The sequence below is a fragment of the Uloborus diversus genome, chromosome 1, assembly GCF_026930045.1.
Source record: "Uloborus diversus isolate 005 chromosome 1, Udiv.v.3.1, whole genome shotgun sequence".
NCBI lineage: Eukaryota > Metazoa > Arthropoda > Arachnida > Araneae > Uloboridae > Uloborus > Uloborus diversus.
In genome coordinates, this window is record NC_072731.1 from 209,033,166 (window position 1) to 209,058,047 (window position 24,882).

Here is a 24,882-nt window from a genome sequence, read left to right on the forward strand (position 1 = left end):
GGACCAGATATTTAGAAATTGGAAAACATAATAAAATATACTAAAAAAAAAGAAGAAAAGGAGGATTTTGGTAGATAAAATGGAAAACTCAAAAACCAAATAAATTTTTAGAAAACAGGTAATGAAAAACAATGTAATTATTACCAAAATTGATCATGCATTCTAAGCTTTTTTTCAACTTTAAAAATAAAAGTTAACATTGCAAGATTAAAGAAAGTTAATCTTAAACATGGCAGTGTTCAATAAAATAACGTTTCTCATTTGTCCAAAGTATAGTTATCATTCAAAACTAAATTATTAAGTAAGACAAGCTAATCTAATCTTTCCAAGAAAAGATAAATTTGTAGAAAAAACAGGGAAAAATTTTAAAAATATGCAAAGGAGAGGAAATCCAAAAAAATATGAAATCATCATGCCTGTCTGGACAATCACATCACTCATTGTTATTGCTCAATTTTATGAACTATGATCTCTCACAGAAACGGTAGCATGCACAAAAGGTGGAAGTAACATCAGCAGAGACATCAACAGACTTGTCAAGCAGACTTCAGGTTATAAGCAACACCAATTCCTTACAGCATGGCATCATAACTGAGTCAGGATACCATGCAAAGCAAAGTTTCAGTCAATGCATAGCTAGGCTTGCCAGATTTCTGAAATGTTACTCCGGGACGCCGGACCCCCCCCCCCCCCCCCCCCGTCGCGTGGTACTTATAAGGGACCAGGGGCGGCAGTGGACTCAAGTAAAATTTTCTGAAGACAGTATGAAATTAACAGAAACTACAAAGAAGCTCGACCTCCCCCCCCTCCCCTGTAAAAACTTTTGAAATATGCAAACAAAAATTATTGAAAATAAAACATTTTAAAAGGTGTTTTGCTTTATTTTTTTTTTCAGCTTTAAAATGTGTTTTCAGCCCAAAAGTTTTGGATCATTTTGTCCTGTTTTAGAAGGTAGTTTATTCTCAATGCTATGAATAAATACTAATTATGAGCCTCTAAACCAGGGGTAATAATAAATGACACAAGCAGATAAATTTAAACATATTATTTCTTACATGTTAATATATATTAGTTACATTTGTAAGAAGAAATACTTTGTATGAGAAATAAAAACTTGAGCAATGTTTACATGCATTTTTCATTCGCTAGGACTTTTTTTAGAATTTTAGAAAGTATTTTTTGGTTTTAATGTTGTTGACAAAAATCCTCACAAGCTGATTCGATATTACTTTTACAAGTCTATGCATCAAATGACAAAGTAATTACTCAAAATAATCCTTCAACAGTGAATTAGTTTTAGTTTTTTTTTGGTCATCTAATCAAATTTATCTTCTTCCGGGACCTGCAGTAAACCGATCGGTACACCAGGATTTTGCCTGAAATCCGGGACTGTCCCGGTCAAACCAGGACGTCTGGCAAGCCTATGCATAACCATCATCATGCCACAATATTTCATTGTCTCAAATCTTAAAAGAAACGGCAGTTTATAAAGACTTAGGAAAACATTTGCAAAGGCAGATGATAATACATGTCTTCTCTGTGAAGCAAACATTGGGTCATGAGCAGCAGCGACTTCCCTTCACAGCACATGGCACAGAATCATGGTGGCCGACCGCCAGTTTCTTCTCACTCTGATGGAGGTGGAGGACACCACCACCGACATGTCTCTTCATGAGTTCTGCTGCAAGGGTGGAGAATGCGCTCTCTATGTTGGTGTCTTCCCTGGCGCTGGTTTCTAAGACGGCTACCAGCTCAGGTGTCTGTGCCTGTAGGGACAGAGCTTCTTCAAAAGGCACTTCCCGCTCAGATTCTAGATCACACTTGTTTCCTGAAAAACAGGACAGCAGGAACAGTTTAGAAGCCGGAAACACAGAAGCATATAGGAAACATTTAAAAACAAAACAAAAGCAAGATTAATGAAAAAGCACAGGACAAACCAAACAAATTTATTTCAAATAGCTTGAAAATTAGAATTGTTATAAAAAAAATTTAATATCAAATGATTTTTCCTTCTCTCTCATTTTAGCAAAAGTTAATTTTCTCTTCAAAAACTAACACCCCTCCCTCTTTTTAACAAATAGCAAACATTTGTTCAGGAACTTTATCACTTGCATAAGATTCGAATTTTTACAATTTCTTTGCTTATTTTTAATCCTTATTTCAGGGCTGGTAGAAAGCAGTTATGCCAATACAAACTTTGTACAAACATTACATTAGATTAATGTACATTAATAAATGCCTCAGAGATATGAACACATATTATTGTAATATAACATGAACTTACATGGGATACTTACAAAAAGAATAGTCAAGGAAAAAAAAAACTATGGTGCCATAAAAATTAAAAACACTTGAAAGAAAAGAATTGCTGCAGAACATACACTGATAACATAATATAATAAAGTCAGTAAGATAAGGTTGATGGGCATGTTTGGAGAATGAACATAGATTCAGATTCAGTAACCTCAATTACAAGGAAAACACTCAAGGATGGGCTGGAATCAACATGAACTACCATGCTAATAATAAGGAGAGATCAAACTAAACAAGTCATCGACAAAGCATAAAAATCAAGTTTTCTGGTTGCATTTTTGAAAGTTATTTATTTCCAGTGAACACACCCACTTTGACTAGTTTTAGAAAAATGAACTTTCTTTGGACCCTATCACCAAGAGGAAGCACCTTTTCCAGGGTTGGCTGCATTGGACCCAATGGATTTTTTTTTTTTTTGAAAAAAAAAAAAAAAAACCATTATTTAGCCCACTTTTGGGTTTTTTAAATTTTTTGAGAAGTTTTTTAAAATATTAATTTAAATACTTTCACAATTTGAACTTCTTTTTTATTTGTGTTTCACCACAGACAATGGACATAAAAAATGAACTTTGAACTTTGGAGTATTTGTTAAATACTGTTAAGAAATACTATTAAAGATTTTAAATAAATATATTTAACTTTTTTCTTTAATTGGTCAATAAATAACTCAACTTATCTTGACTAAGTCCTGTCACGTCTGGTTTTCTCAATAATTGTAGATTATACAGAGGAAACTACTCTAGTTAAAAGGCTTTCATGAGAATTATTTTCTGCAAACCAACAAGTCACAAATCTCGAATAAATAAGGTATACTTTTTAGAAATTAACAGGTTTTACAAACGGTCGGACAGAAAACAGTATAGGATGTACAGTATTTTCATTATCTTACGTAAAAGATTAACACAAATAGACAACAGGCAACATAAAATTCAAAGAAATGTCTTGATTAAGCTGAAATTCAGTAAAAAGGGATTTAAACTGTTTGAGGTTCTACAGTAGTTTTGCATAACAAAATAAAATACAATAAAGTAAAATGCAAAAAAAAAAAAAAAATGTAGTAATTAAAAATGAACAATAGATTTTATCACTTGAGAAGTAACTTTGCCTTAACTGTTGGTAATCATGGAAACTATAAAATCTGAAACTTCACCATTCTTGGGTTTGGTCGTCTTTTATATTTTTCTTCACAAAACGCTGAATTTTCCAGCTTTTTTTACCCCAAGACAATTTTTGTGCTTTGTCTATGTACTTACCCAACAATATGCTACAAGTACCCCACATTTTCCCTAAAAAAAGACAAAAAACATACATTTCTTTTAAAAAACCCAGCTTTAGTTGAGTTTTTTTTTTGGGTTTTACTAAAAAAACCCTGGGTCCATGGGCTTTTTAGAAAAACCTGGGTTTTTGCCAACCCTGACCTTTTCACTGTCAAACATTGTCCTTTTATTTGAAATCAGGGCCGATCCTAGGGTGTCGGCCGCCCGTGTGCAAAGACCTAATGTGCCGCCCCTCAAGAGTTAATTGCATATTTTTACTAATCTTTAACGTCCATATAAATCTTTCTTCAAATTTCTATACCAAGTTTTTTTTTTTTTAATTAGAAAGCAGAAGAATGATGAACTTATAAGAAGGAAGAAAAGTTTTACAGTAGGAAACTCCTTAGGTACAATTTATATCTTTGAAGAAAGTAATAGGTGCCAAAATTTACTAGTCGTAAAAACGCATTTTATAGTCTGTCTTCAGTGACATCAGAGGAAGGACGGAGGAGGGGGGATTGCTCCGAGAGGATTATCGAAATTGGAGTATGAAAAATAGTTTTAGTTACTCTTTGGTTGTGTTCGGTTGCAAGGACAAAAGAGTCGGTTATATTCAAGGTGCATGGAGAAATTTTCAAAATTGACATCAAATGTCGCAATTTTAGGAACTTTTTCGAGACTTCTGGGGAAAGTAATGTTGGAGCTCTTTCCTAAAATTCTTTCAAAATTGAAATCAACTTGAAGCTATTTTTGGTGAGTGTAGCTTAGAAAGGATCGCGCTATTCCGGAACATTTTCCGAAACTAAAGTTTTAAACACGCAATTTTGGGTTACCTTTGTTGACGTTGCTAGAGGGAGGGAGATTCAATCGTCTCCAATCGAAAGTTTTCGAAATTGAAGTTTAAAACGCAAATTTAGGCTGTCTTTGCTTATGGTAGGGGATCTGGCGGCCTTTCTCCGGGTGTTTCCCGGCACTATTGTTTCAAAAACACATTTTTGGTTACATTTAAAATCGATAGGGGTAACGTGAAAATGTTCTGAATCGAAATATTTTTCGGAACTAAAATCCATTATATGGGCTATTTTTGGGAAGGAGGGGTTTTGGGGCTCCCAAGCGGATGTTTCTAAAAGCGCAATATCTTTGACGTTAACGAAACTAGGAAGCTTCGGTGGTTTTTCGATATTGATATCTAAAAAATACAACTATTGACTTTTGTCCACCTCACCTCGACCATTGATGGGTATGCCCTAGCGCCGTGAATTGTTACATACGCCAGGCAGTTCTAATCCGGAATTTCTTAGAAATTGAAGTCCCAAAATGATATTTTAGGTATTGTTTGAGAACGATGAGACTCAGAGCGGGCGGGGGTTCAATGTGCCCTCACGAACTGTTTTTTGAAACTGAAGTCAATTTGAGGCAGGAAGGGTTCTGTGGCTCCACGGAACCGTCTAAAAACGAAATATTGAGGTGTATAGTGATAGGGTTGGAGAAAAGGGGGATCCGGGGTCCTTCTCCAAAAGTTCTTGAAACTGATGTTTGAAAAACGCAATTTTAGCTTGTTTTTCAATACGTTAAGTGAGAGAGTTGGGATTAGAGGCCTCTCTAAAGACGATAATTGAGACTGTATTTGGTGGTAATGTTTGGCAATGGATTAGGGGGCCCTCTGTCGCAAAAATTTCGAAAAAGAAATCCGAAAAATGTCATTAAGCAATTTTTGATGACATTAGGAAAAGTTGTCGTCTGAAAACACATTTTGGATTTTAGAGCATACATTTTTAGGCTATGTTTGATTAAGTTAAGGTGGAAGGGGTGATTCAGAGACTTAATTGGGTCCTTAAGATCGGTGGTTCAACCAGCGAAATTTTCCGAAATTTAAGTCCTAGAAACGCAGTTTTAAGCCTTCTTTAGTCTCGTCAAGGAGGTCATGGCATCCGTTTGGATCTTCGTTTTGGAGCTACATTTAAATTTACTTCCCGGTGCAAGAGCCCTGTCCTCCTACCTGATCAGAAGCCGGGCAGTTCATTCGGGATATTAATTAGAAAAAATTGCCGTAAAGGGGGAAAGTTACAAAATTTTAGTTCGTCATTCAAATATGTTTGACTCCCAGGGGAGTCGCAATTTTCCACTTTCTCTCCACGCATTCACGATTGTTGAACACAGAATTTGTTGTTGAAATGCTTGCGAGAATATCTAATCAGTATAGATTCTTTTTTTTTATATAAATAATATATGTCTACTTTGTTTAGGTCTATAAAAGTTTGGGGGATAAACATTAGTGGCCGCTCTCGGTGCTCCTTTTAGAAAGCACCTTTTCATGCTTCAGGAGGGGGGCCATTTCCCTCATTTCTCATTCTTTATCCATGCCAGATTAACGGTTCTGTCACAAATTTTGCAACCAAATGAAGCATGTGTGTAAAGAGTAGATATTAATGGACAATAGACCAACAAAATGTTCCCTAACATTCTATTTTTCATAAACTATGCTATGCTGTGGGGAAATCGACACTTACGTAGTTTATAATTGAGCATTTAAAATTCAGCATATTTATTCGACTTATTATTAGTTATCTTGTGAGAAATTCTTGAGGAATTTTGCTTGATTACAAGAACAATATGATGCGACCAGCGGCCGCCCCTTGCTTTGGCCGCCCTTGTGCGGTGCACACCCTGCACACCTGCTAGGATCGGCCCTGTTTGAAATACTACATAAAAATATGAATGTGTGAGCAACTGAAAAAAAATTTGAAGGATTGTATTCATCCCAAGAAAAATAGGATGGTTAGACATTGTGCTCATTTCAAGGGTTCAAGGGTGTTTGTGTTCCAAAGTTTCAGAAAATTTTGGGTTGCTGTTTCCGAAAATTTTGGGCTGACAACACATCACATTCTAAAACTGAAAAAAAAAAAAAAAAAGGGTGAGGGGGGGGGGGGGGGGGAGAGCTTTCTCATAGTTTCCATAAATTCAAACTGTCTTCAGAAAATTTTACTTCAGCCCACTTGCACCCCTGGCTCATTTACTAAAGGGGATATCACACGAGAGAAATTATGGGACATCGCAATCGCAATAGGAACCGTCAACGATATCTGGAACTGGTTTTTCGGACGGGAAGTTGCCTACAGGGTTACTGCCGATTGCGCGGACGGTTGCTCGATTTGTTCACAATGGGGGCAAACAATTTTTAGCTTACATCCATGTGCTTGCGCTTGTTCATCGCTTTTCGTCAATTCCGCATTTGGTTATCACACTGCGTCGCGTTAATTTGACACTTATGGATGAAATTAGTAATCAAATACTTAATGCAGCTCTTGCAGCTTTAATTGTATGTGGATTTGTGAAAAGATGGCAAAAAAGGGGGGGGGAAATGATCAAGGCAATGATTTCAGAGCTAGAGCATCAATTATTATTTCATGTAGTCACTCACCAAAGCTCCTCCTGTTCAATTCATATTTGAGTTTTAACATTAATTTGTAGAACTTATGGTGAAAATTTCAGAAAAACAGAAAAATTTTATTACTATTAATAAATGTTTGATTTAAAGTGATACTCTTGTTACATTTAAAGAAGACATACAGAATATATGACTTCTCTAGGCTTATTTTTCCCATAACTACTAAATAAAATCTTAATTTTAGATAGGAATTATTAGTCACTTATTGACAGGTAAGAAAAAATTTAACTCTAACAAATTATACCTAAATTCATAGCTAAAAACAAACATGAAAAATTCAAAAAAAAAAAAAAAAAAAGCCAGCAAACTCTGATCAATAGGTCTTTCAACTATTTTTTTAAACTTCGAGTTTATTGGATGTGCTAACTCTTTAACCTACATAAATATAATGCCACTAGATACATATTGCACACAGGAAAATGTGTGGCCGAGTTTATTAAAATAGTTCTAGACATTTAAAAATAAAATGACGCTTTAAAAAAAATGTGATGAAACGATGAAGCGCAAAAAGCCAGTATTATTTAATGTACAATTTTGAAACTTTTTAAAAACATTCTTTTAGTCGATTAATAAAATCATTAAAATTTCAGTTACATATGCTACGCATAAATAACTGGGATTGCAGACTGAACTCTCATAATTTGAGCTGCAAAACTGTTTAACACTATCAGAATCTTGCCTAGTAACGTTAAAATTGAAACTTTTCATAATATTCTAGATTTCTATTATACAATAGATGTTTGCCCTACATGCTACTATACACCATTCTGTATAGTATGATGGAAATTTCATTTTATAATAAAAAATTAATGTAATAAATATTATTATCAAAGTAATAAATTTAAAAAACACTGTAGGGGAATGTGGGGCAAAGTGAAATAGTTAACTTACTTTTTTCAAAATGAACAAATTAGAAATTCCTTCTGAAAATTACGGTACAGAAGGGAAGGAAAATATGTTTTGCGTTAAAACTCGCATTGAATAAGTATTTTTTATTTTTGGCAGTAAGTTTGTGCCTCAAAAAAAAAAAAAAAAAAAAAGGTGGTAATTTTTCATCTTTTTTTTCCATGAGACAAAGTGAAAAATTAAATATTTTTCTAATGAAAGTTTTTTCATTCTATCGTTAAAGATATTTTATGTCAAATAAATGTGTAAATAAAAGAAACAATGAATAAGTGAAAAGAAAATGAAGGAATAAACAAAAATAAATTAATGAGTGAATAAAATAGCGAATGATAAAGAAAATAAGTCAATAAATGAATAAATAAGGGAAGTATTGTAGAAGGAATGTAAACGAACTAATTAATAAATGAATGACGTAAGTGATTTTATCAAAGACCGAATATGATACGAACTATTTCACTTTGCCCCGCATGGACATGTTTAACTATACAAGCATTTATAATACAAATAAGCTTAATACTGAGCAAATAAACACTGCATTGAATATTAGTAGGTCTCAATCAATATTTCAAATGTTAATAAAAAGAACTTTATATTTAATAATGCCAAACATTTTTTGACATCTCAATGAAATATTACAATGTGCATATCATTTTTTAAAAATTCTTTGTATTATCATATTCTTTGATTTTCAGAGGGATTTTTTTTTCTTGACTGACATAAAATACATGTGTTACTTCACAGTCAAAATATTACTAAATAGGTGGCGCTAAAAGTAGAGTAAATATTTCACCATTTCACTTTGCCTTACATTCCCCTACCTTTCAAGTATTTTTAAATGGAACATACTGTCTGTACCCATCAGTTTGAATTAAAAAAAAAAGTACAGCTTCAATGCTATGATTTTTAAAAAGGAATTTTCACTTAACTTTTTCAAGGAAAAAATTTACTGTAATTGTTCAAGTATCAGAATGGGGTGGTTTCCTCCAGTCAAAAGTAGTACTTTTAGTGACTAAAATTGATAGAATAAGCAACAAAAAAAAAATAATTTGGACCCAGAAAATACTTTTATTTTCCCAACCGTTATTTTTTAATTAATTTTTTTAAATGTCCAATTTTTCAAACAAGGCTTGGTCTTGATGACGTCAAAAATGATGCACTTTGCTGCACCTTTCACCACGTTTCCACGTTATGATAATCAAGAAGCGAATTAAAATTGCACTCTACGCTTGCTATCAACCCTATCGTTGCCAATACACTTGAGTAAAGATGCGAATTAAATATTTTGCTCTGTGAATGGCAACACGGAATGGCATTTCATCATTTGTAATGTCACACGACAGAAATATAAACAATAAAAGCGCAACGATTTAAGTAATTTTTTAAAAATATTAAACAAAAACAAATTATTAGAAAAATGGTCAGATCTTATGTTCTTAAGCATGCTCTTTCAGAAAAAAATACTTTCAAAATTTTGGAAACGACCCCATTGTAACATTTGTGCAAAACAATTTTCAAAAACCGAGCTAGAGCATCAATTATTATTTCATGCAGTCTCCAAAGCTCCTCCTGTTAAATTCATATTTGAGTTTTAACATTAATTTGTAGAACTTATGGTGAAAATTTCAGAAAAACAGAAAACTTTTATTACTATTAATTGAATGTTTGATTTAAAGTGACACTCTTGTTACATTTAAAGAAGACATACAGAATATATGACTTCTCTAGGCTTATTTTTTCCCATAACGACTAAATTAAATCTTAATTTTAGATAGGAATTATTAGTCACTTATTGACAGGTAAGAAGAAATTTTAATTCTAACAAATTATACCTAAATTCATAGCTAAAAACAAACATGAAAAATGAAAAAAAAAAAGCCAGCAAACTCTGATCAATAGGCCTTTCATAGTTATTTTTTTAAACTTCGAGTTCATAAATATATTGGAGATGTGCTAACAGTTTAATCTACACAAATATAACGCCACTAGATACATATTGCACACAGGAAAATCTGTGGCCGAGTTTATTAAAATAGTTCCAGACATTTAAAAATAAAATGACGCTTTTAAAAAAATGTAATGAAACGATGAAGCGCAAAAAAGCCAGTATTATTTAATGTACAATTTTGAAACTTTTTAAAAACATTCTTTTAGTCGATTAATGAAATCATTAAAATTTCAATGAAATATGCTACGCGTAAATAACTGGGATTGCAGACTGAACTTTCATAATTTGAGCTGCAATTAAATATTTTGCTCTGTGAATGGCATTTCATCATTTGTGACGTCAGACGACAGAAATGTAAACAATGAAAGCGCAATGATTTAAGTAATTTTTTTAAAAATATTAAACAAAAACAAATTATTTAAAAAATGGTCAGATCCTATGTTTTTAAGCATGCTCTTTCAGAAAAAAATACGTTTAAAATTTTAGAAACGACCCCATTGTAACATTTGTGCAAAACAATTTTCAAAAACCCAATGAAACGTAAAGCACCAATATAAACTAACATATAAGTAGCAATTTAAATTCAAAATCAGATGCAAAACCAAAGGTTAAATGTCGCTCATCCGTTTTTTAAAGTGTAACTGAAAATTTTTGCAACATAAAATAAATAGAACAATAAAAAGGAATTCCCACATTTCTGTCGCCACGATTGCAAAAGTATTTTCCAGTGACGCTGCCCGAAGTCATGAAATCCCAGCGCCCAGATTGGTTCCTTCGTAACTTGCTCAGAATTAAAGGCAATTTTTTTCTAGCGGAGGAAAGAATTTTCCCCTATACGAGCAACTGTGAATTTCCATAGCACACGAGAATTTTGGAGCAATCGTTTGTGGAAGTGAGTAGAAAAACCGGTTCCAGATAGCGTTACGGTTCCTGTTGCGGTGTCCCGTAATTTCTCTCGTGTGATATCCCCTTAAGAACCAGACAAAAGTTTCTTTACTTGGATGACAAAAAGCAGACTCTTTGAATGATCAGGGATACAGGGCCATCCTAGGAGGTGAATGCACCCGGCAGCAGATAAAGGTACTGCCTTGCAGACTCTCACACCTTAACAGTTTCAATTTTTTTCTCTACCTTTTTTTTTTCATTTTTAGTGCATCTTACACTATACCAATTTTATTTGGTACACTATGAAATTAAATTTGTTTTATATTTTAGTTCTTACATTTTAATTATTTTGGGATACCAACTTTTACCAAGAGAACATGGGAATCACTTTGGCTTGATCAGGTCCTGAATGCACTTGTGGCAAACATTTTTCTGCAACCCCTAAACCCGAAGGAATAAAAAACCATAACTCTTCCTAAGGCATCAAAATATAAAATATATGCATGTGATTACTCCGGTTTTTTTTTTATAGAATTCAGCAAATCTGAAGTTAAAAAAAAATTGCTGAACTCTGTTAATCAGCAGAAAACGATTTTATTTTATTAATTTTCAACTACTGGGAAACAAACATGGTTTAAAAAAAAACCAGTTCTTAATCATCAGCTTATTTATTAGGACTGAACTACTTCCTCTTGGTTCATTTTTTCTACTGTTAATTTAAATGATTTTCTTGCTTTTTAAGAGAGATATTTTGTGTCCATATTTTTATACAACAATGTTAATCAAATATATATATATATATATATATATATATATATATATTTAAAGAAACTTGAAAAACAATTGAAGCAAAAAAAAAAAAAATCCAATACTTATGCAGGACGCTGATAGTAAGCATACTAAACAACTTGCATTGAAATGATTCTTTCCCTTGCACATAAAAAAGTAGGTTTATGTTATTTTACAGCTTTTCTAAAATTGAGTAATCATCTCTAAACATCTGCTATTTGTTTTCAATATTACTTATTGTTTCCTAAACAGCAAACAATATAAAGCTTGCTGAGCAAAAATATTTTTCTTAATAAAATTGGAATTTTTCGTTAAATTCCTACATTTTTCAACTTAAAACTTTGAAAAATGAAACAAAATTCAGTTAATCTGAAGATTGAAATTCAGACTTCTGCCAGTTAGGAAAAATTACCATGCATTGTTTTTCATACAATTGTTCAATTGCATAAAACTTGATGCATTAAAAATGTATCAATAAAAATTGATTTTCTTAAAATTAGTTTTTGAAGTTGCTACGAAATGTGAATGAAACAATTTTATTTTTAAGCATCATAAACTAGATTTAAAGTTATATTTAAAAAAAAAACATGGCAGAGGGGTGGGGGCCACCTAAAAATAAGATTCCCACTCCTTTAGAGAAATGAAATTCCCCCGACTTTTCAAGTTTTCCAGAAGAAAGTTCAGACTTGATTTTTTAATTTGCACCTTTCTATATATTTTTTAAATTTTCAATTTCAATAGAAACATAAGCAAAAACAAACTATTAGGCTTTTTAGTATCAGAATTTTAATATTCATTCTTTAATGCTTCTTTTCACTGATACAAAAAGCCTTAGGTAAGTACTTGTTTCACATCAGAATACTAAGGCTACAAAGCAGTAGCTAAAGAACATTATAACCTACTTTCTGTTTATGATGCAATAGATAATTTTTTCCCTTATTTGTTTTCAAAAATTTTCTTCTTTATAACAAAATTAATCATTTTCCCTGACTCTTTTGATCAAAATAAAATTTCCAAATTGTTTCAGGTTCTTCCTGACAAATGAGAACCCTGTAAATAATCCTATTTATGGGAGAAATCTATCTCATGCACTTATTTTTTCAAATAATGCTGCAATTACACATTTTTTATGACATTAATGAAACGTATCCAGTTTAAACTTGTAGGGTAAAGTAAAATCAATATTTTAGGACTACTAGAAAATTTTAGTTATCCTCCAGAATGTTTTTCAACATACCCATAAATTTCTTTGAAAACTTCACGTATCAAGTGCTTCATGGTTAGCAAAGGCAAGAACTGTGTTATCTGCACCAAGTGCCAAGTAATCAGGTTTCTGCTGATCATATTCTTGACCAGAGCCGTGTCCAAGGGGTGGGTTTTAGGGGTTAAACCCCTCCCATTGAAAAACAAATCAATGAATCATTAAACGATTTTCCAAAACGTATTTTAAGTTTTAATTAATTTTAGAGTTAAACTCTGATACAGTATTCATCCTCTTTAATATTTCTTCATGCTTAACAATTAGCATTTTCCACAATTGTAGGATTCAAGCTCCTTCGCTTCTAAGTGCTTGAAAAAAATTAACGCGGAGGAATGGTTGAAGAATCCGGCAATGCTGTAAGCATGCAGGGGAAAATTATTTAAAAGAATATTAAACAATGATGTAGACCAAAAAAAAAAAAAAAAAACTTAGGGGCAGGGAAAATGGTTACTTTGCTTACTATTAGTTTTTTTTTTTATGGTACACCTTTAGTGTTGGATGAACTAGTCGTTTCACGCATTAGAAAAATGTTTCTATGCGAAACAGCCATTTTTTTAAATAAAATTTTTATTTTCATTAAATTCCTGTTCAATGTTATTTGATGGAAAAACAAAAGAAAGAAAAAAGAAGGAAAATGAGGTGGCATAAAAGAAATATGTGTGCTTTTACAAAATGTTCAACTGTACAAATAAGATTTCCAAAAAAAAAACACAAAACATATTAAAAAAAAGCCCAGTTATCGAACTAAAATGAACTATTCAACGCACGTAGTTAGTTTTCCTTTGACAACGTAAGTTACAAAGGGAATAGGTTTCAACCCCTCCCTTTATGAAATCCTAGACACGGGACTGTTCTTGACTGAATGGGACTGCCTATGGAAAGATTTTTATACAGATCTTATTCTTGTGCTGGACTTTCTTAGAGTTGACAACTTTTTGAATCTTATCTTACTGTGTCAGATATTGGAGGAATAACAACAACAGAACATTTTTTTAGTCTTTTCAATTCGAGTACATTTTTTAAAGCATTTAATTTTCTATTTATCCAACCCAAGTAGTTATTTATTTGATTAGACTTAGAACAATAAACAAACATGATACACACCAGCCATGTTTTATATGAAAGTCAGCAATATAAAAATTGGGACACTTGCTGGTTGAAAACAATTCACTACTAAAGTAACGCAGTCAACAGCAATCAGTACTCTATAAATAGCGATTGCAATACCAGTATACCGAATACCGGTATTTCGAGCTATTTTTCAATTTCGTAATACAGGTATTTACTAAGGTGTTAGTTGGAAACATAGTTTTAATTAGAGTTTTCAGATTAAATTAATTAATAATATACTTTTATTTTAATTGCATTTTTAATTATCTATGATACAGTACCAAAACAAATCTACTGCTGTAACAATTTAGCCATAAAAGCACAAACTAATAGAATGTAATGAAACAAAAGTAGCGGAAAGATTACAAAATGATATTTTCATTATTAGATTCCCAGATCACTCACTTTCCTTTTGTGACCGTCAATTTCAAGTGTAATTTAAAATGTATTTGTCCAATGAATAATTTATTACAATCATCAATTGCAATAATATTTTATGATTTATATTTTTAAATATTTGTCTCAATTGTACGGAATTTTGACAAAAACATTTTCTTGTTGGTATAACAAATGGTAATTTGTTGTCACCGGTATTGGTTTGTTGTCCTGTTCCGCTATTTAACTTTATACTTGGCAGGATAATATTTAGAAATTATATAGTGCCTTGAAAAACCGCATAGAGATAAGGCATCATAGTAGCCTTAACATATATTTTCAGCCATTTAGATAATTATAATTTTGAGTAAAAAACAAAATGTATAAATGAAAAAAAAGTAACAAGATTAAATTCGCAAATTTCAAACCAAAGGAGTAATAAAAAAGCAAACACAAAAATATTCTGATTAAGAGGAAATCATTAAAGATGATGCTCATATTAGAAAAGTATCGCCTCTCAAAGAGAAGTTACAACTAGCTGTAAATTCAAAAGAAAACAAGTAATACTACACACATTACAAAGAAAAATACATACAAACACAAAATGAAAAAAAAAAAGGATTCGTCTGAAAATAACATGCAAGAGACCAAATTTTGTTGAGTATGAAGGACTTTGAAGCAATTTGAGAGGTGTATCTCGCATTGTTAACATTACGAACAACCTGCGTTCAATCGAAAAATGTATTTTCAACAACACTTTGTTTTTTTTCTGTAAATTTGTGCATTAAAGTGACTTCTATGCTTAGAGACAACACAGATGTATTATGTCATCTCAGGGGGGGGGGGGGGTCAAAAAATAAGTCCTGAGAAGCCCAAAAAACCTGCCTAAAACTTTTCGACCCCTTCTCCACGCCATTTTGTTAGACCTTTTGACTCTATTTCCACCTCTGTAAAAAGGGGTGATGAACGGAAAACCTATTTAGAGACACAGGGAATGGTGCAATCCTTTGTCCAACTTCTTTTGTTCTGGGCCACTTGAAACTCGTTTGAAACCATTCTTCAACTTAGTAGTCCAAATCTTTGACAAGTTTAGCCTTGGTAACTACCTTTTGCTACTTCACTCGAGCGCTCTTTTTTTATTCTTTTTCCTCTTTTTGGCTCATTTTAAAAATTAAAATTTTTATTATTGTATTACAATTTTTTCCAACTTTCATTACATGTTTCCTCTTATTTTTAACTATCATGATTAATTTTTAGAACACCATTGTATTATGATTAGGGCCTTGTTATCTCATTTTTTTTTTACCGCCCCCCTCGACTTTGATATTGAGAGTATACTATATACATATATATATTGTAAAACACAAAACATTGCAAATAAGTGCAAAATCTCATCTATCCCCAATGAGGGATTTTACAGACATCTGTATCTATACTGAGTAAACTTACCAATAAGGAGAAGCGGAACGTCAGATTCTGTATAGTTCCGCACCTCATCCACCCACTGGGGGAGGTGGAGGAAGGAAGGACGCTTGGTGATGTCATAGGCCATGATGACCCCATGTGCACTCCGATAATAGCTCTGTGTAATTGTACGAAACCTTTCCTGTCCTGCTGTGTCCCAGATCTGCAGCTAAAAAAAAGACGATATGGGATCAGACATTTAAAATGTGATCATAAATAAACATAAATTGCAAAAAGATGAAAAAATAAAAGGCGTTAGGAAGCATAAATATTACTAATGCATTACTTTCATTAGAAAAAGAGAAACTTTAATTGGATCAATATAGACAATGAATTGAAATACATTCTTAAAAGTCAAAATTAACTTTTAGCTTGTCCTCCTTGACAGATTTGGGGCGTGACCTGCAGTTTAGGAAACGTTGTTTTACCAGATATGCTATTCGATTTCATTTTGAAAATTTCAATTCATGTACACGATATTTAATTATATTTTGATACATTCTCTTTGAAAAAAATTTGTTTGACCCATCGAAAGTGGAATCAATAGCCAACTAGGAAATTTTTTCTTCAACTAAAAACACAGGCCTAGTTTCAAATTTTCGGTAGCTAGTTCAGTTACTCCTAAAAATCGATTACTAACCTTAATTCGTTTCTTATTAATAGTTAAAGTTCGCATCGCAAAATCCACCCCTATAGTGTTTCCATGCCGCTCCACATAAGTCCCGGATTTAAAACGCTGCACTACGCATGTTTTTCCCACTCCACAATCACCGATGATGACGATTTTGAATAAATAATCAAATACTTCATCATCCATTCCTTTACAGAACCTTTCAATCAAAAATATTTTAAGCTTATCATCCCAAGCGGTAGGAGTAGTAGGAGTAGAAGTCAAAACTCAAAATTACATTATATTATATTTGGTACGAAAAGAATGAGAGACATGGATTCTTGGTTTCTCCTTTTCCAATTTTCTGAAGGAGGATGCGGCCATGGACGAAAGGAGGCCATCCATAAGCCGCTTTTGAAAGCTTATTAGCCCCCTCAAATAAAAAAAAAGTACTGAAGAGGTTTAAAGCCTTTGTTCTGCACGTCCATCTCTAGAAATATTATTTTTGTTCCTCCAAAACTAATTACACACAAGTCATAACACTTTTTTAAAGTCGTTTTTCTCAGCAGCGAAAGTAATGACAACTTTTGTGTCACATAATTCCAAATTTTTCTTCATTGTTCATTCGTTATTTTAATAGTGCAAGATTTAGGGTAGTGACAAACCGAGAACAACCGAGAAAATAGTCGGTTCCTCCCATTTGCTCTTACCACCATTGCATCGAGTGAGTATTTTGTCCCTGTTTCCAGCGTTCCGAGAACTACTCGTGACGCGGGAAAGGAATCTCTTCAGTCGGACTGGAGTTCTTTTTTCCTACGGCAAAAGAGGCTTGCAACTCCGTTTCCCACGGCATTTGCGGTTTCTCGTACTATTTGAGTTTTTTTGTCCACAGCAACGGGGATCCGCAACTTCTAATTCCACGGCGTTTCGGGATCCGAGGAGTTATCTCATGGCCAAACAAATTGGCAGATACATTTCTTGATATGTCATAACCAACCTTTTTTTTTCTTTTGTGTTTACGCATTTTATTAATTTTATTTTTGGCTTTTTTTTTCTTTTGAAAATATTCTTTCGAAAGAATACTTTAAAATGCAAAGTGCCTCTTTGTTTGCCTTTTGTTTAATATACATCAGTTTTCAAAACTTTTTCACGGTAAGTAAGCGAATAAAATTTGACAATGGTCTAGTTTTAAGATTATCCCCCCCCCCCCTAAATTGTTGACAATGTAGTCTCATCCTTACGATTATGTTTCGTATAATTAGAAATGCCGATTTGGGAAGCACGGTTGCTGTAGTTTGAAACTAGTGACTGTTAATCTTCGTTTACACCAAAGAATTCTCTTTCTTCATGAACTTTCATGCGCCACATATTTGTTTTGATTTCATGATTCTGCACAAAGCCTTGAGAAAGGTAGAATCTTTATTAATTAAAAAAAAAAAAAAAAAAACTAATTGTTATATTTTTTGAAAAAATAAACGATGGACTCGCTCTTGATTATCTTTCAAAAGCAAAACAAACGGCTTTTAAGAACCATTTGACAGAATTTATTTGGTTCATAATGACCCCACTAGAAACCGTGAAAACATTATACCTATTAACGCAAAAACAAATCTATTGTTTAATGGCATTAACTCTTACGGACCAAGATTGTGGACACCTTACCCATTTTTTAAAAAAAACATTAATAATCGAAATTTGTTTAAGAAAAGGCTAAACAATTTTATACTCAATTCTATTGCAGTCAATTTAGGATAAAGTAGCATATTTGTAATAGTATACCTGGGTTCCGTTATAAAATAGACGTACTTTATTGCATTACTTGTGTTGTGTTTATGTGTTCTTTGTATGATTATGCATTTATTTTTTTGTTTATTCTATCTTATGTTATAAACTGGCCCAAAATTAAGTTCTTTTTTGAGTGGTGAGAGCTAGTCAGGCTACTGTTATAGCTTTTACTCCTATTTACTCAATCAGAGATTTTCAAATAGACAGGGTGAAATATATTTAAAAAAAAAAAGAAAAAAAAACCTTTTTTTATTTAATGCAAATTTGAAGAATAATGGATTAATAATAAAGCTGGGGAATTCAAAACTATCGTTTTGAATTGACTACAATGCCCTTTCTCATTACTTCTAATGAAAAAACAGTGGTCCAGCAAATCAATTCGTCTGGAATAGTGTATAACTTATAACTTAACATGAAAAGTGCTGTGGGGTTTAAACTTTATTTCTTTTAATTAATTACATGGAAAGTGTTTCGCGTTGATTTTGTACTGAGGTTACAACAAAACAGTGCGTAAACATACTGCGGAAAACAAAAACTGAATGCAGTTTGATTCGAAAAATAAAGCTTGATATTTTATGAAATGTAAATTAAAAAATATTTGGTAGGTGAAAAATTTCTAAGGATCTTGAGGTTCTATTAAAATGACCAACATTCATACCCTGCTATTTTTTAAGAAAAAATTATATGTACAAAAAATAAAGGTTTGGGGGGACTGTAAAATATTCTCAGTTATTAGAAAACGTCTATCTGTAGAGCAACGTTACTTAACGTCGCAAAATTGAATCCAGCAATATGCATGTCAAAACTATCAAAACATGTAATTTAAAGGCAGAAACACCAATATATAAACCAAGAAATGAGTCATTTCTCGCGATCGAAATTGTTAAAAAATGTATCTATTTGACCTCATCATAATTAATGTTCATTTAAAAATATCCATATTCGGGGAATGAGCCTAAGAAAAATATGTTCGTACCACTTTATAACGAAAAACATGTTCATAATATTTTGAAACCGAAGATATTTAAATTACTAAACGATTTAAACAATGCGTCAGTGTTTAATGAAAACCATGTTCCTATAATAATGTTACTATTATTAAAAGTAACTTGGCTGCAATATTTCCTAGACTCCTCTTGCAAAATTACAAGCATTAGAAATCCCACAATTGCAAAATTTCCATCACAACGCAAGTGTAAACAGCCACCGCCATCTTGACTAGGAAGCACTTCTCACCTCCCGAGAAAGCGAACTCACCACCTGCCACCCGGGTGAAAACGAGAATGCTCCTTCTCGGCAGCTAAAGTCGGCAGCAAGACGTTTAGGATAGCTTCGTGGTAGGGAGAAATGGTGCCTCACGGAAAGTGACGTCACGCACGACGAATAACTGGTTTTCTGACTGGTTTCTCGTTAACGACTCCCTTCTAGATATAATCATTGTAAGGCCCAGGTAGATTTCAATTTTTCTTGTGGTCGGTAAAATGGCGTTCACAAATTAGAATTTTTTATAATATCCTCTGGGAATAAATGTCTCATATGAAAGAAAATAACACTTTCTGTGAAGACGACCAATGAATAAAGCGTCATTGTTCAATATTTTCCTCTTTGTTTTTTCAGAAAAAAAGTGTTTAATTATATGAATTTTAGATCTTTAGTAACGATAAATGTTGAATATTTAATTGTATTACAGTGTAGATTTGTAAAATTAACACTTTTATAAAAATAAAGTTTTAAGGCGATTGTGTTGCAACGAAACATTTTGCCGGTCCCTTAGAGTTCGCTGTAACGGGATTTCACTGTATTTTTAGATAGAAGCTACCTCCCCTTTCCCTGACATCATTAGAAACACAGCATAGAACACAAGCATTAAAAGTATATTCTTTAGGACTTATTTTTCGGAGAATTTCCAAAGAGCATTCAAAAGTTTCCCTGACGTTTTCGACAAGGATGAATGCAGTTCCGGAGTATTATTTCGCTTAAAAAAATTATTCTATTTGAAAATTCTAGTTTCTCGTCAAAACAACTAATTCGACAAAGTTCATATCTAAATCCTGCTTTAAAATGGACATTAGTAAAAATCTTTTCAAACTACATGTAATAATTAACGTTATTTTAAAATGCGCAAGCCAGTTTCAGCACATGAAAAAAAGTACGAATGCAATATTCTATTACCTATAGAACTGGTTCGCTATTCGGCATTATTTTTTATATCAACAGATAGTTGCTGAGTTAGTTTAGTAAATAACGATTATTTTCTTAAACACGTCTATCATAAATGTAATAATAATAATGATTTTACACAATTATTTCGTAGGATCCAAATCAACTTTCAGGAAAATTCTCCTGTCTTGCGTTCTGGTAAGAAAGAATTCTTCATTACACACACACACATAACAAAACCCACACACTCTGTGTGTCCCTTGTACTTAGTACGAGCAATGATTTGATTGGAATACAAGCATACGTTTATGCAGTCGAACTCGCTTATAACGAGCCCTGATTTAACGAGAACCTGGATTTAGCGTGGGAATCAGAAATACTTGGTTGGTACAACGTTAAGTCTTTGGGAGCATAACTCGCTTTTAACGAGCACATCCCGCTTAAAGCGAGCAATATTTTTCTGATTCTTGAAATTTCTATTGACTTCTAGCTCAGTTTATCCATTTTTGGTAAATTTTCTGTAACATTCCATAGTCAACCAAAGTAAGTGATAAATCAATAAATGATAAATCCTGATAACAAGCGATGACAACGCTTTTTTTTTAATTTGTAGAGTAACGAAATATTGAAAAATTATGTATGTGTCTATACTTGTATTAAAAAATAATGACATAAGAAAGAGAAATTTAGACAGTTCAAAGCAGTTCTTGAAGATTAAAAAGAAGAAAAAAGCAACTATGAGAGTGAGTTTTTATACTTTTTTCACGAATTCACTTTTTACGAGCACTCGTTTATAAGGAGCACATATCGCGGTCCCTTTGCACTCGTTATAAGCGAGTTTGACTGTATTGAAAATTTCACTTAATAAATTTACCAACAATATGACTTCTACCCGACATCGAATGTGCAATAACGGATAAAGAGACACATTTGATTTAATGGCATAAGTTACACAAATACAGCATCATTTTTGCATTGAAATTGAATCCCAAAAGTAGTGTAGCTTTATGCTTCATTGTAGTGAATATACGTCATATAATTTGGTAATGAACTTTTGGTTACACGAAAAGGAGAAACAAAAAAGCGCATTCTGGGGTAAGGAAAAGGGAGGCACTTGTAAACAAATTTTTTTATTTTTCAAAATTTATTATCAATTTCTCAGCGCGAAAATGTCCCCATAATGAAAAAGCCTTTTATTTGTGTTGTGGAGTTTTTAAAGATTTTTTTGGTAACCAATTTTTTTACTTTATGGTATTTTTAACAAATTGTTCACCTGCTCGAGGCCCCTGAACCATAGGATATTGATGCCGCCGTTCAAAAAGAGGGACGGCAGAGTTTTGATCTGTGCTGGATGTCACTTGCGTCTTAAAAAGGTAGAGAAAAGGCGAGAATGTCCGCTATGAAGAAAGTCGAATCACACAGGGCGAACCCGGATATTCAAATTTTGGACCTCCTGCAAAAAATTACCAAAGATTCTTACCACCCACTGGATTGGGCCGCAGGCCCTTCAGTGCTATGGGGCCCGCTGCAGGGACAAGAGCTATCTGTAGAAACAAGAAACCCTACGAGTAGGGTACTATTGCAACTCATGATTGCAAAAAACATGATTTGAATTCAAGATGTCAGAAGGCAAATTATAATTTTATTGTTATTCACTTAACTCGTGAACAGGGCCGATCCTAGGGTGTCGGCCACCCGTGTAAAAAGATCAAATGTGTCACCCGTCTAGAGCATCTTGCAATTTTTGACTAGTTTTTAACATGCTTATCCATCTTCCTTCAAGTTTTTGTGTCGAGTTTAAAGGAAAATACCAGAAAAAGGATGACTTTATGAGAAGTAAGAAAAGTTAATTCTAACAAGGTACTCTTTTGGTATAGTCAAGTCTAGTGGTTGGAAGTAGTGCGCTACAAGTAGCGACGCTACTGTAGTAGCTACATTTTTTAGTAGTTTGTAGTGTAGCGCACTACTTTTGAAAAAAAGTAGTGTAGCGAGTAGTTCAAAAAAAAAAAGACTTCAAGAAACTACTTTTAAATAAGTTTCGAAAAAAAAAATGAGGTTTCAAACAAATCTGACTGATGCAAGTCTTAAGCGAGTAAAAGTTGCACCAATCAGATTCGTAACACTCTGAAAAATACGAGCTGACCTCAGACATATTATTTTGACGCTGTAAGTTTTTTCTGTTTGACGCCATTAGATTGTTTGGCATTGAAATCTTCCCATTTTCTCACTATTCGCTTTGAATAGAGCATTCATAGAAAGAAAAGAATAAGCAATAATTGCCAATTTAGTACAGCGTTTGTGCTTTCTGGCAGCAGAAAATGTCCCGTGGATGAACATTTTAAAATGTTTTAGGCCCTGACCGGTTAGCAATAAATATTACAGTCTTATAGAAATGTATGATAACGGATTTTTTCCCGTTTCATGCATATTGTGCCAGTCAAGCAAAAAGCTTTTGGTATCAATGTCATCCCCATATACAGTCGAATATCAACTTATGCGAAGGTATAAAATAAAATAATACGGTACGTATAGTATGTAGCAATAATTAAGTGCAGCATTACAATAGTACTGTACAATAGATGCAGTAATTATAAGATGAAATTACATAAAATGCAAAAATTATATTCGATGCATTTTTAGTTGTTCAAGCATTTCAAAGATCTTTAAATTTCTATAGTTGTCAGAAACATTCTATTTTTCCTTTCATTTTCAAACTTTAGATAAACAGTCCACTTATGTGAAATTATATTTCATCAACGTCATATTTAGAATGAAAAATATACGAAATATTCTCTCATGGGAGAAACTTGTTGTGACCACCTACAACTAAATGTAGCTATGGTCTTTCTCTTCTCGTGCTGTTTTCCTCATTCAGTATTGCAATCCACCTGCTTTGAATTCCTTTCTACTGTCTCTCTTGTCAAAGTCTGAAATGCGTACTTTTCAGAACTTATCTACTCGCCCCCTCCATTCTCCAGGTGTCATGCCTGGTCAAATCTCTACTCAGAGTCCGAAGTTCCTATGACAAACATTTCCAGATGTCTTCATTATTTTACTGAACATTTTTCAATTGCAAAGAAATATTTGATCCAGTCTGCGCAGCTCGAAGAGTCGTCATAATCAGAGTTGCACAAAAAAACTGTCGTAAAATCTAGAGTCACTTAACATTGAAATTATATGGCATAAGTTTGAAACTTTGAAAAAGTGATGTGAAATCCGGGTGTCGCGATAATGAGGTTTTACATTTGATACATTCAAAAATTATTGCTAGCCGTAAAAAGGCATTTTAATCTGTCTTCGGTGACATGAGAGGAAGAACAAGAGGAGAGGAGACTGTTTCCCTCAAAAAAATTTAGAAGTAAGTTGACGCATGATAAAGGATTTTAATTAATCTTCGGTTGTGCTAGGTTGCAAGGAGAAAAGAGTGGGGATTATTCAAGCAAACTTGTGCACTCACTTTCTATTTTTCTCAAACAATGCTATGCTATTGGAAATTCGGGAATTACTTTGCTTGGACAAAACATTTAAAAATCAGCATACTTATTCGACTTCTAAAAAGTTATATCGTTAAGAATTCTTGAGGAATTTTGCTTAACTCATAGAGCTATGTGTGGTCTGTGTGTGGCCGCCCCTTGTTCTCGGCCGGCCCGCGTGCAGTGCATGAGCTGCACATCTGCTAGGATTAACCCTGCTCGTCAATGTAAAACATAATTTAAATTCAAAATGTCAAAATTCAAATTACCGTATTACAGTAGCAGGCATGCTGGAAAAATAAAGTGTGGTTGTCAAACATGCAAGGAATTTCAGATTTTCTTGCATGCCGGATAATCCGTGGAGTCTTACAATACATGCGATCTTTTAAGTGAGCAATATTATACAACCTTTGACCAGTGGCGCAGCCAGAAAATTTTTCTGGGAGGGGTTTTTAAAATCAAAAATTGTTGCTTTCTTTATCATTCATTTACAATGCGTAATCAAGGGCGCCCATATAGGGGGGTAGGGGGGCTCAAGCCCCCCCTTAGAAATGAGAACTTCCTTGCTTTTAGTGCTTTTTTCTTTTCAAAAATGTATAAAAATTTCTTTTCCAGCCATTAATGACTAATATGAGCCAATCATGAATAAGTTATAAAAAAATGTCAAATTTTAACATCTTTAATCTGTACTAAAATCAGTTTCCATGGGGAAAATATTCTGCTAAATCATGGGGAAAATTTTTGAGCCCCCCTTAAAATTTTGCATATGGGTGCCCTTGTGCGTAATTATTCAATATCAAAGAATTTCCACAGATTAGTAATTATTCATTTAAGTAACTTCTTAAAAACAATTAATAATTCGTATTGATGTCACTATGAAACGAAGAAAGTGGGAAAAGCACAGAATATTTATTATTAGTTTTACTTTAATCTTATATTCATTTTTTGCATGTTTTTCGCGAGATCACTTAAAAGCTCCTCCTAAAATACATTCATGTATTTTTGAATGTCAAATGCTAGCTAATAACCGTTTCGATCTTTCGATGAGAATTGGTTAAGAGCCTCAGAAAATCGGTTGCGGTAGGCTTCCTCTCACTAGATG

At 33.0% G+C, this 24,882-nt stretch overlaps 1 protein-coding gene across 1 annotated transcript; it reads right to left on the reverse strand.

Moving 5' to 3' along the window:
• Positions 1-723: 723 nt before the first annotated feature.
• LOC129224612 (ras-related protein Rab-43-like) lies at positions 724-16,599 on the reverse strand. The gene is made up of 3 exons (XM_054859101.1): positions 16,393-16,599; positions 15,738-15,921; positions 724-1,828 (listed from the first exon to the last, which is right to left on the reverse strand). Exons 1-3 carry the CDS (start codon positions 16,567-16,569, stop codon positions 1,557-1,559), a joined length of 633 nt encoding a protein of 210 aa, XP_054715076.1. The 5' UTR covers positions 16,570-16,599; the 3' UTR covers positions 724-1,556.
• Between the last annotated feature and the right edge of the window lie 8,283 nt (positions 16,600-24,882).